Below are 12,267 nucleotides of genomic sequence, written 5' to 3' on the forward strand. Positions count from 1 at the left end.
CGACTCATGATGACCCTGTATGAGTCTTTTTTCTCTACACCCTAGTAAACATTGCTACATCTGAAAGCCAACCCTCCCAATATACGGTCAGCTCCCTTCTTGCAGCCTACGGTATCCGCATGGGTAACTGCTTTCCTCCTTTTCTTAAACTCCTTCTTCTACTCAAAATATCCCTCCATACATTATTTCATGCCTGACTGCATATCGTGCCTGACTTCAGTAATATCATGCCAGACTTCAGCGATATCATGTCTGACTTCAATGATATCATGCCTGACTTAAGGGATGTCATACCTGACTTAAGGAATGTCACACCTGACTTAAATGGTGTCACGCCTGACTTAAGTGATATCACACCTGACTTAAATGGCATCACGCCTGACTTAAGTGATATCATGCCTGACTTAAATGATATCATGTCTGACTTAAGTGATATCATGCCTGACTTAAATGATATCATGCCTGACTTAAATGATATCATGTCTGACTTAAGTGATATCATGCCTGACTTAAGTGAGAGAACTTTAGATGAATGACTCCAGATACCTGAAATTCATTCTTTTGGGTAACAAAGCTGTGGGAAAAAAAAAGTATCCAGTGTCAACAAGAAACTTTCTAAAATAGATAGCACATCCTTCCCTGTCTTTTGGAAGAGCATTGCCTCCTCCATCACTTGGTCACTCTGAGGAACAGCTCTCATTGTTGGACCTTGCATGATGAGAGCTGGGAGGCGGCCTTGGGAAGCCCAGCCCTGGTCTGGCACTTTTCCCAGAAAGCCCGGCTGTGGCAGCTTGTGACTCGGCTGTGTTCCTCTGCCTGCCAGCCCTCACTCAGGACTGTGGCCGGCTTTAGAGGTGTGCTCTCTCCCTCTGCCCTGACAGCCTGCTTCTCCTCTTTCCAGTCTTTTCTCTGGTAAGCCAGCAAGAAGTAAACATTTCCTGGAGATGCAGAAAAGTGTTAGTCGGAAAGTTAAGTCAGAAAGTTTGAGTTCATCCATCATTCCAATTTCAGAGCTTGTTGGGGGTACCACAAGGCTCCTGGGATGCCAGGTTCAGACACTTTATTACAGCTATTTTCCTGGCAAAGAAGATGTCTTTTATTTAAACAACAAAACAAAACCTTTTAATAGAGCTTTTCACACATGCAAAAAGTAGAGAATTGTATACTGAAGCCCACGTACCCCTCACCTGGCTTCACTAATCGCCTGTATTTTGCCAATCTTGTTCTGTTTGCTCTCTCTGCCCTTTTTCTGTTTCTGTTTTCACTGGAATGTCTTAAAGCAAGTCTCGGGCTTCCTGTAACTTCACCATAAATATTTCAGTACGAGTCTCTAAGAAGACAAAGACATTTTAAATCATCCTCACAGTGCCCTGATTACACCTAACAAAATCCAGAGCAGCCCAGAGGCCCCTGCTACTACAGCTGACCATGGAGAAGTGTGGCATTTGTGGTCTCCTTATAGTAGATTTCCTAAGGTCTTTTCAGGGCTATCAGCAAAAACTTTTTTTAAACTTTTTACTTTGACGTAATCTCAAACTCACAGGAAGTTTGCAAGCGTTGTAACAAGAAGCCCTACGTAGTCCTCGTCCAGAGTCCCCACGTGTTAACACTTGTCATCGTTGCTCTGGCCTTCTCTCTATAGCTGTACTTTTTATGAATTGTTAGTAAGTTGTCAACATGATGCCTTTCCTTTTTACCCCTAAAAATTCTCTTATGGAACCACAATACAATCATCAAACTCAGAAAATGGTATATTGATAACTATAATTAATATGGAGCCCTGGTGGTGCAGTGGCTAAGAGCTCAGCTGCTAACCAAAAGGCTGACAGTTCGAATCCACCAGCTGCTCCTTGGAAACCCTATGGGGGCAGTTCTGCTCTGTTCTATAGGGTCACTATGAGTTGGAATCAACTTGATGGCAATGGGGCTTTTTTTTTTTAAATAGTGTTAATATAGTTATTGTTGTTATTGTTCATTGCCGTCGAGTCAGCTCTGACTCGTGTACAACAGAATGAAACATGACCTGGTCCTGCACCATCTTACAATCATTGATATGCTCGAGTCCACTGTTAAGGCCACTGTATATTTTGAGTGCCTTCCATCCTAGAGGGCTTATCTTCCAGCACTATGCCAGACAATATTTGGTTATGATCCAAGAGTTTTCACTGGCTACACTTTGGAAGTAGATAGCCAAGACTTTCTTCTTCATCTTAGTCTGGAAGCTCAGTTGAAACCTGTCCACCATGGATGACATTGCTGGTATTCAAAATATCAGTGGCATAGCTACCAGCATCAAAGCAACACGCAAGCCACCACAGTACAACAAACTGACAGATGGGTAGTGGATTGATGTACTTACTACTATCTAATCTACAGACCTTATTGAGGTTTTTCCACTTGCCCCAATAATGTCCCCTTTAGAACAAAAGAGTCCTGAATCATCTCAGTTGTCATTTCTCTTCCGCCTTCCTTCACCTGGAACAGTTCCTGAGTCTCTCCTTGTGTCTTATAACATTGTTGTTTTAGAAAGTACCGGCCACTTCTTTTGTAGACTGTCCATCAAGTCAGGATTTTTGTTTCTTCTTCATGATCAGACTCAGGTCATGCTTTTTTGGGAGGAGCACCACAGAAACGATGATGTGTTTTTCTTAATAAATCATTCCAGGAGGCATACCAGGTCAGCTTATCCCATTAACGGTGATGTCAATGCTGATCACTTGGTCCAGGTGGTGCCTGCCAGGTTTCTCCACTGTCAAGTTCCAAATTAGGCCTTGTAAATACCCTGTTGCTTCTCAAATCCCTCCATACCCTAACTTTAGTGAGCACTGGTAATTCCGGCCTGAGTCAATAATCATGATGATGGTCAAATGGTGATGTTTTCAATCTGTCATTCCTTTCATGTCTATTAGTTGGATTCATATTATAAAGAAAAATTTCCCTGTCCCCCTTTTATTTATTTATATCAGTGTGGACTCTTGATTCTTATTTATTTATGGGTTGTAATCTGTTACTTTGGCCATTTATTTTGATGCTCAGATTCTCCCAGATTCGTTCAGTGGGAACATCTCCAAGCTGGCCCTGTGTCCTTTTGACATGCTCCCATCATTCTTGGATCGCTTCTTTACTTCCTGGAGTGACAAGGTGATACAGGCTCATCTTATCGTCTCCTTGTCCCAGCCCTAGAGTCTGCCACTTCTCGAAAGAATTCTGGTTCTTTTTAGTTGAGAGTGCCATTTAAAAACCAAGACCTCATTGCTACTTAAGTGTCACTGCTTCTAGGCCCTCTCACTAGCTAGATCTGGAAAGTAGATGTCTATATACACACATGTTGTTGTTAGGTGCCCTCTAGTCAGTTCTGATTCATAGTGGCCCTATGTACAACAGAACAAAATGCTGCCCAGTCCTGTGCCGTCCAATAATCATTGCTATGTTTGAGCCCATTGTTTGAGCCCATTGTTGGAGCCACTGTGTCAGTCCATTTCATTGAGGGTCTTTCTTTCTTTCCCTGAGCCTCTACTTTACCAGTGGTAAAGTGGTTAAGAGCTCAGGCTGCTAACCAAACAGTCAGCAATTCAAATTCACCACCCACTCCTTAGAAACCCTATGGGACAGTTCTACCCTGTCCTATAGGATTGCTATGAGTCGGAATCGACTCAACAGCACACAACAACAACAACTACTTTACCAAGCATGATGTCCTTCTCCAGAGACTGGTCTTTCCTGATAACATTTCCAAAGTATGTGAGACAAAGTCTTGCCATCCTTACTTCTAAAGAGCATTCTGGTTGTACTTCTTCCAAGACAGATTTGTTCGTTCTTCTGGCAATCCATGGTATATTCAATATTCTTCTCCAACACCATAATTCAAAGGCATCAATTCGCCTTTGGTCTTCCTTATTCATTGTCCAGCTTTCATGTGCATTTGAGGCGATTGAAAAATACCATAGCTTGGGTCAGGAGTACCTCAGTCCTCAAAGTGATGTGTTTGCTTCTTAACTCTTTAAAGAGGTCTTTTGCAGCAGATTTGCCCAGTGCAATGCATCTTTTGAATTATTGACTGTTGCTTCCATAGGTGTTGATTGTGGATCCAGGTAAAATGAAATCCTTGACAACTTCAGTCTTTTCTCCGTTTATCATTTTGCTTATTGGTCTAGTTGTGAGGATTTTTGTTTTTGTTATGTTGAGGTGCAATCCATACTGAAGGCTGTGGTCTTTGATCTTCAACAGTAAGTGCTTCAAGCCCTCTTCACTTTCAGCAAGCAAGGTTGTGTCATCGGCATATTGCAGCTTGTTAACGCGTCTTCCTCCAATCCTGATGCCTCTTTATTCTTCTTATAGGCCAGCTTCTCAGATTATTTGCTCAGCAAATAGATTGAATAAGTATGTTGAAAGGATACAACCCTGACACACACCTTCCCTGGTTTTAAACCATTCAGTATCCCCTTGTCCTGTTTGAATGGCTGCCTCTTGGTGTATGTACTGGTTCTCCATGAGCACAATTAAGAGTTCTGGAATTCCGATTCTGTGCAATATTATTCATATACACATATACACACATATATATCCACATACACACATCTCTCTCTCTCTGCCACGATGTTATCTATGTATGTCATGGTAGCTGCCATTGAGTTAGCCCCCAGTTCATGGCAACCCCATGCACAATGGAACAAACACTGCCTGGTCCGGCACCATCGCCATGATCAGTTGAGGATCAGACTGTTATGATCCATAGAGTTTTCTTGGAATTAGATCACCATGCCTTTTTTCCTAGTCCATCTTAGTCTGGAAACTATTTTGCAACCTGTTCAGCATTTTAGCAACATGCAAGCCTCTACTGACAGGCGGGTGATCCCTGTGGGAATTGAACCTGAATCTCCCACACGGAAGGCGAGAATTCTACCACTGAACCACCACAGCCCCCTCTATGCCGTGAGTCCATACTAATAGCTGTAATTCCAGCCCAACACCAAGGGTTTGTTCTACTTTTACTCTTTCCACAACTGCAACTTCGTTCTCAGGCAGTGAGAAGCCTGGCTCCCATTATCCACAATATGTTTACTTATTTGCTCAGTTGTAGACTGTTCAGAAAGTAGTTTCAGAATTGCTAACCTCAGCCTCTGTGAAAAAGAAGCCTACTAACTAGAGTTCAATACTTGTTTAAGGTTACTTCTGTCTAGGACTGAGGACAAATAATAAAAAAAAAATGAAACCCATTGCCATTGAGTCAATTCTGACTCATAGCGAACCTACAGGACAGAGTGGAACTGCCCGATGGAACTTCCAAGGAGCACCTGGTGGATTCAAACTGCTGACCTTTTGGTTGGCCGCCAAGCACTAAACCACTACACCCTGTGTAACTATGTTACTCATTTGAGATACCTTTTTGCTTGTTTCTGTTTGTATTCTATCTTTCCTTATTGATATTAATTTTACCTCTTTTGTACATATGTGAAACATTATCATAGTTCCAAAAAGTAGAACTGTTCAAAAAGCGATGCTCAGAAAAGTGCCATTCCCTCCCTTGCACACCTATACTTTCCACCCCGTTCTTACCAATTCCCTGTAGCTAACCAGCCTCAGATGTTCCTGGTTTATCCTTTTTTATTTAATTTTGCACAAATAAGCAGATACACAAATATTTCCTTCTTTCTTACATAAAAGGTAGAATACTAAGTATACTATAGATTCTCCTTTGTGCTATTAAAAAAACATTTTAAAGCACATAAGATTTGTGTTTAGTTCTCCCTTGCATCTTCTTACAATTTCCTGTAAATTCCTGTCCCCCTGTGGCTTAAAGCGTTCTAGGAAACCTAAATTCACTGAGCTGAAGTTGTATACCAAAATAAAATTCGTGTTGCTTTTAAATAATGGTCTTCATCCTTTGTTAGACAAGCATTCTCAACCAAAGATTCTGGAAGAAGCTGCAAACCCAGCACAGATGGAGACCCCCACGTCTGTATCCAAGATCCTAGTGGAAGGAAGAAATACTTATATTTTTATACCCAAATAATGCTCATATTCTATGTTCATTTGCCAACAGTGGCATCCACACCACCCCCCGCACCCAGGTATTTTCAAAAGTGCGCTATGCTTGTTTTTTTTTTTTTTTTCGGCAATGATAGTGAAGATGACATAGGAGGTGACTTACAGCAACTAACAACAATGACAGGGCTCAGGTGGCCACTGTCACAGACGTTCAGCCAGGGACCCACAAGCAAAGAACTCATATCAAGTGGTTAACGCAGGCTTCAACCACCTCCTGCGCTTCCATCCCAAGCCTTGTCCAGATTTAGAAGACCAGGCTAATAAATCTTTGGGAAGTATGTATAACTCACCTCTGACAAGACCAGAGCCACTCAGTGGGGCCTCTATCCTGCTTATACTCCAGAACAATTTTTCGCCCGACAGTCTGGCTGTCGGCAATGAGCTATAGGGCTTCTGCTGCTCAGAGCATCCTAGGAAGTAAGCAGAGGCTAGAAGGTGCGCGGACGTCCTGGGAGCCCCACTACCCTGTAGCAATTGGTCCTGAAGAGCTCGAGAGCCTAGAAAGCCCCTGGCTGTGAATTCTAGGCTGTCTTAGTCTCTTAGGGCTACCACAACAGGAATACCAAAGTGAGGGGCTTAAAGAACAGAAATGTATTTTCTCACAGTTCTGGAGGCTAAAATCCTCTGTGGGCCTATCTCGTAGTTTCTGGTGTCTGCCATGATCCTTGGGGTTTCTTGGAATCTGTCTGCCCCTAAGTGTGTGTGTGTGTCTTCATTTTGGTCTTTTTATAACTAAGAAGTGATTAGGTTTAGCACCCACCCTACAGGAATGGCCTCATTAACATAACAAAAGAAAACTCCTATTTCCAAACAGGGTCGTATTGACAGGCACAGGGGTTAGGATTTCAGCACATATATCTTTGGAGGACACGATTCAAACTACAACACAGACCCAGGGAAGCATACAGCCAAGGTGTAACTGTCTCCCCCTTCAAAGACCCAGCTAAGGAGGGGCTTTGGCTGGTGGTTGTGAATCCTGCAGGTCTCACATAAACCAGGGCAGCACCACCCCCCAGGACTTAGCTCGAGTCGCAGCACCAGTGTAGATAAGCCCATTCTCTCCCAGAAGCTCCAGGCCACCAGATTCCGTGGATGCCTGTCTTCTGTGCCAACAATGAGAACCAATGGGCAGCTCTGCCCTGGGGAGCCTGCTAGTTTCTCTGGCTGCAGGGTATGGTAGAAGAACACAGAATGTAGAGGGACAGCCTGTCCTGCAAGTCTGGCCTCTGCCACTGGCAATTCACAAAGATGATGCTCAGGTCACTGCTCAACAGGGAGATGATCATAAGATTATCTACCTTTCAAGGATTTGGCACCCTAGGGAGCACAGTTCTACTCTGATGCAAATGGGGTCACCACAAGTCACTGACTCGACCACAACTGGTTAACTGGTTATGCTTTGGGTTCCCCAGGTGTCTCCGTGGAAGCCATTCTGAAAGTCTTTGGCGAATACTTCTTTAAATTCTGTAAGATGTATGGCTATGACAGGATGCTGCGGACACTGGGAGGGAATCTTGTGGAGTTTATTGAAAATCTGGATGCCCTCCACAGTTACCTCGCGCTGTCTTATCAGGTAAGGGCATCTGGGGCTGGTCTTCAGGGAGTATTTGCAGGAAGCAAATGCTTGCAGTGAGAGCAGTCCTGGCTCCGTGGTAGAATCCTTGCCTTCCGTGCGAGAGATCCGGGTTCAATTCCCAGCCAATGTATATCATGCGTAGCCAGCACCCGTCTGTCAGTGGAGGCTTGCATGTTGCTATGATGCTGAACAGGTTTCAGCAGAGCTTGCGGACTAAGATGGGCTAGGGAGGAAGGCCTAGTGATCTACTTCTGAATATCAGCCAATGAAAACCCTGTGGGTCACGATGGTCTGGTCCTGTTGTGCTTGGGGTCACCGTTAATTGGAGGCCAACTTGACTAACAACAGCAAATGCCTGCAGAAGTCCTGGGCATCAGCCATTCTCCCCAACAGGGTTTCAGCTGCAAAGGACATGGCTCCCATCAGCTGCCCAGTCACTGGCAAATGGTGCCAGTGGACTGGTATTTCTTTTGGGAAAGGAATGGAAAATAAATGCTTGTTGGTCACTTTAATAAACTACACAACAAAAATCAAAGAAGGGCAAGCTGGAGAGGCCCAGTTTTGTGATGGGCGAGGGCCTATTCTAATTGGGGCTAGTTTGGGTATGGAACGAAATTTCAGGACTGATCCCAATGGAAACAAAGGCTGGAATACAGTCATATTTCTGTGGATTTGGAAATTCTCTCTTAAGGTTTCCTGATCTGGATGGAACAGCCAGATTCATGTTATTCGTGTATCAGAAGGAAAGGCTTGACAGGGCCAAGAGCTGGAACTGGAACCCAGCCAACTCTGATTAACCCACGGGGTGACTGACTGAGGTGTTAAGAAACTAATTTCCCCGTTGGGATATGTCCTTCTGGAGTTCACTCCTTGGTTATCTTGTTTTTAGAGATCATCAGAAATTCACGTGCCTTTTTAGAAAAGAAAATGCTTTATTGAAAAGGCAAAGCAGCGTTTACCCAGATCACAATAGTAGTTTTGTTTAGGGCACTTTGTCGTTTACCGAGCTCTTTTTTTAATACCGTTTCTGTATTTCATACTCACAACCACCCTTCCGGGGTGGTCATGAGGATAAAATGGAATGATAATTGTGGTTAAAATCATCATTTTCTCCACTTTTCAGATACAGAATCGAGGCTCGGCAATCTGAATTGGCTTCAAGTAGAATGAGTTGCTGGATGTGTTGTTATCTAATGAACTGTTCAAGGATAGAGTGAGTGGACAGAGCCCTGGCTACACATCAGATGGGCCTACAGCTCTGCCTGATCAGTTCTGAACTTATTAGCTGTGTGACCTTAGGCAAGTTACTTGCCCCCTCTGAACCTCAATTTTTAAATTTATGCATTTAATAAATATTTATTGAGTGCCTACTAAGTGCCAAACACATTTTAGTCGTCAGAGACACACAGAGACAAAAACAATAAATAGAAAAAAAAAAAACCTACCTCACAACAATGTGTGGATTACAACAGATAACAAGTGAAAATCCCTAGCATGGTAAATGGCCCAGAGAACATATTCCAGAAGCAATACCTCCCTCCCTTTCCTTCCCTTTTCTTTCTGTTCAGTATGGCGAGTTGTAAAATTACGGTCATTCACATGGCAACTTCCTTTCAAATTTCTCAGCAAAAGCACTGCAATTAGGATATAAAGAACTATAGTTAGGTCTCTTCAACAGTCTTTCATCTAACAATTTGGTTAGTATTTTATGCCCCAGTTACAGAAAAGGAACTGATATTCTTCCATTCATTCATTAAATCCACAAACACTTATGTAATATCTTTCATGTTCCAAACATTGTTCTCACCATGTTACTATATCCTTATGAAATAAAAGTGAAAGGAATTTAGGTTCTGAAGTCCCAGGTTCTTTGTTTTTATACCCTACCCAGCTGCCCTTCCTCTGATAGTCACCCTCATGTGCTAGACCAATGCCAGAAAAGCAAGAGAAGTTCTCTGGGGGCGTGGAAGGAGGGAAGAGGACATTTTGCATATGATGAGATAAATATGTAAATGCTATAATACGCAAGTTGAAATAAAATACGTGCGATGACACTTGACAGCTGTATAGTACTTTATACCGAGAAAATATTGTAGATTGTCTCCTCAGGCAAAATAAAGTAAAACAACACTGGTTTTTTAAAATGCTTATTTATAGTAATTTGGCAGTACCTTCAGGCATATATTTCTGGGCATAATTGTGCCCTTAATCTTGTTTTTTTTTTTTTTTTGCCTAAATTATTGAGTACAAATGATGAGGCAGATGCTGATAAGTCACCTTATTGACTTACCTTCTTAACTCTCCTGAGAATAGGTACTCTTATTTTTTCTCAGTATACAGATGAGAAAACTGAAGTCTAGAAAGATCAAGTAATGTCCTTAATTCCCCAGGTTATGGTGGCTGAGCTAGGACCCAAACCAAGATGTGCCTGTCTTCAAAAACCATGCTCCGGTCTGCCTCTCGTTTTTTCCCTTTGCCCTGATTCTTCATTTTTTTTAAAAAAAGTCTATTTTAATCAAAAAATAAAAGTATAAAGATATTATTTAGAAACTTGGTGACGCTGACAAAAAGAACCAAAAGCACAATTTTTGGAAGTGTCTCTGGGCAGTGGGCTGGGTGGGGGTGTGTGTGGAAAATATCAAATCCCACTTTTCTAACACCATTTCTCACACCAAACTGTGAGGATCAATCAATTCAGTTCTGTTCCACTTCTGTTCTGACCTGAGCTGCCCATTCAGCACTTCCTCTTAGCCACTTGGAGCTACAGCAGACCTCACAGGTTATAGGACACAGTCTTCCAGACTGCCATGTCTGCCGAGACCTCAGACACCAGCCACAAGCTTGGGGGGCCCCACAACGCCTTCACTTCTGGCCTCCTGACTACAGATTTGGGGGTTCCCTCTACTCCCTCTGGATGCCAGCTGCAAGCACGGGAGTACCCATCTCCCTCACTTCTGGTCTACTGGCTCCCACTAGTCCCTTAGGTTCAATAATTTGATAGAATGACTCACAGAACTCATGGAAAGTGCTATATTTTTGATTACAGTTTTATTAAGAAGGGGGAAAAAACCATACAAATGAAGAAATGCATGGGGCAAGGTCTGGGAAGGTTCCCAACATGGAGCTTCCCATGTCCCCAAAATGGATGCACTGTCCTCCCACATGCACTGATTTTTTCACCAACCAGAAAGCCCATGTAACTTCCATGCCCAGAGCCTCTTCTGAGGTTGGCTGATACCACACCATGCAGTGGTCTTTCTGGCCTGGCCTGCCCCTACCTGAGTCACCTTATTAGCATAATATCTCAGGTGTGTTTTGAAGCCTACAGATAACCAAACCAAACCTGTTGCCATTGAGTCGATTCCGACTCATAGCGACCCTATAGATAACAAAGGCACCTCAATAACTGGGGAAATTCCATGGTTTTAGTGGTTAATTCTCTGGAACAAAGGACAAAAACCACATTCTCTGGGTAAAGTTAACCCTTTTACCCCACAGGATGGCAGCAGGAGCATGTGGATTGTCGTTTAAGCCCTTCTGTACTCACTGACTGGGGTTTTTTGTTTTTTTGTACTCACTGATTCTATTTTCACTTTGTAGAATTTTGATATCATCTTTAAAAACAACTTTTAGAATTCTATTTTATCTTATGCTTTTTATAGGTACTTCTCAAATACTCTAGTTTCAGTCAAGATGTACACACGCACATACAAACACACATACTTTCTCGACATATGCTTTTGGAAACATAAAATAAGTATTTGAACTAAAAGAAGCCCATTTTAACTAGCAGCCCCACACTATGGAAAAGGGCAACAATTTTGGAAGGAGCCTACCTTCTTAATCTCTTCCCTCACTCAGACCAAAAGCTGCGTGCCCAGAGTGCTGAGTCACCTACACAGGGGAGGAAATTGTTTCTCTCCGAAAGTATCTCAGACAAGGTCTTTATCCTTGTTTCCTAACATAGACAGTGCAAACTTGAAAATCAGCATTTTTCCTGGAGAAGACGTATCCTTGAAGGCTTTTGTCTTAGTCGGGTATCTCTAGGGAAACAGAATCTTTATATCTATCTATATGTATAGGGTCGCTATGAGTCGGAATCGACTTGACAGCAAGGGGTGTATCTATATTTATCTCTAGGAGCCTTGGTGGCATAGTGGTTAAAGCTATCGACTGCTAATCAAAAGGTTGGTGGTTCGAAACCACCAGCAGCTCTGTGGGAGAAAAATGTGGCCGTCTGTTTCCATTAAGATTTACAGCCTTAGAAACCCTACGGGTTGCTATGAGTTGGAATTGACTTGAGGGCAGTTGGTTTGGTTTCTTTTGGGGGGGGAGTGTATCTATCTCTATCTATCTATCTACCTAAAGAGGGAGAGAGATTTATTTCATGGAATTGCGTGACAAAATTGTCAGGGGCTGTAAAGTCCAAAATAGGTACGGTAGCAGGCTGGAGACTCCTGCAGGCTGTGTCCCAGATTCATAGGTCAGGTTATGGGAAGAGTGCAGAGTGGAGAGACAGAGTGAAGTCTGCCAAAATACCTATTTATAGACTGAAGGCAGAACACACCATAAGGACACTCCCTTTTCAACTGACTGATTGATTATATCATATTACAGCACATTATGGAACTGCAGCTGGACTA

General features: G+C 42.8%; 1 protein-coding gene across 1 annotated transcript in view; it reads left to right on the forward strand.

Moving 5' to 3' along the window:
- The window catches only part of LOC126057987 (guanylate cyclase soluble subunit beta-2-like), a 61,035-nt gene that overhangs the window by 22,246 nt on the left and 26,522 nt on the right, over positions 1-12,267 (forward strand). The window contains exon 3 of the mRNA XM_049852898.1: positions 7,461-7,621. Within this exon, the coding sequence (XP_049708855.1) occupies positions 7,461-7,621 (161 nt within the window). The remainder of the gene's footprint in view (positions 1-7,460; positions 7,622-12,267) is intronic.

Source organism: Elephas maximus, chromosome 14 (genome assembly GCF_024166365.1).
Source record: "Elephas maximus indicus isolate mEleMax1 chromosome 14, mEleMax1 primary haplotype, whole genome shotgun sequence".
In the NCBI taxonomy this organism is placed as follows: domain Eukaryota; kingdom Metazoa; phylum Chordata; class Mammalia; order Proboscidea; family Elephantidae; genus Elephas; species Elephas maximus.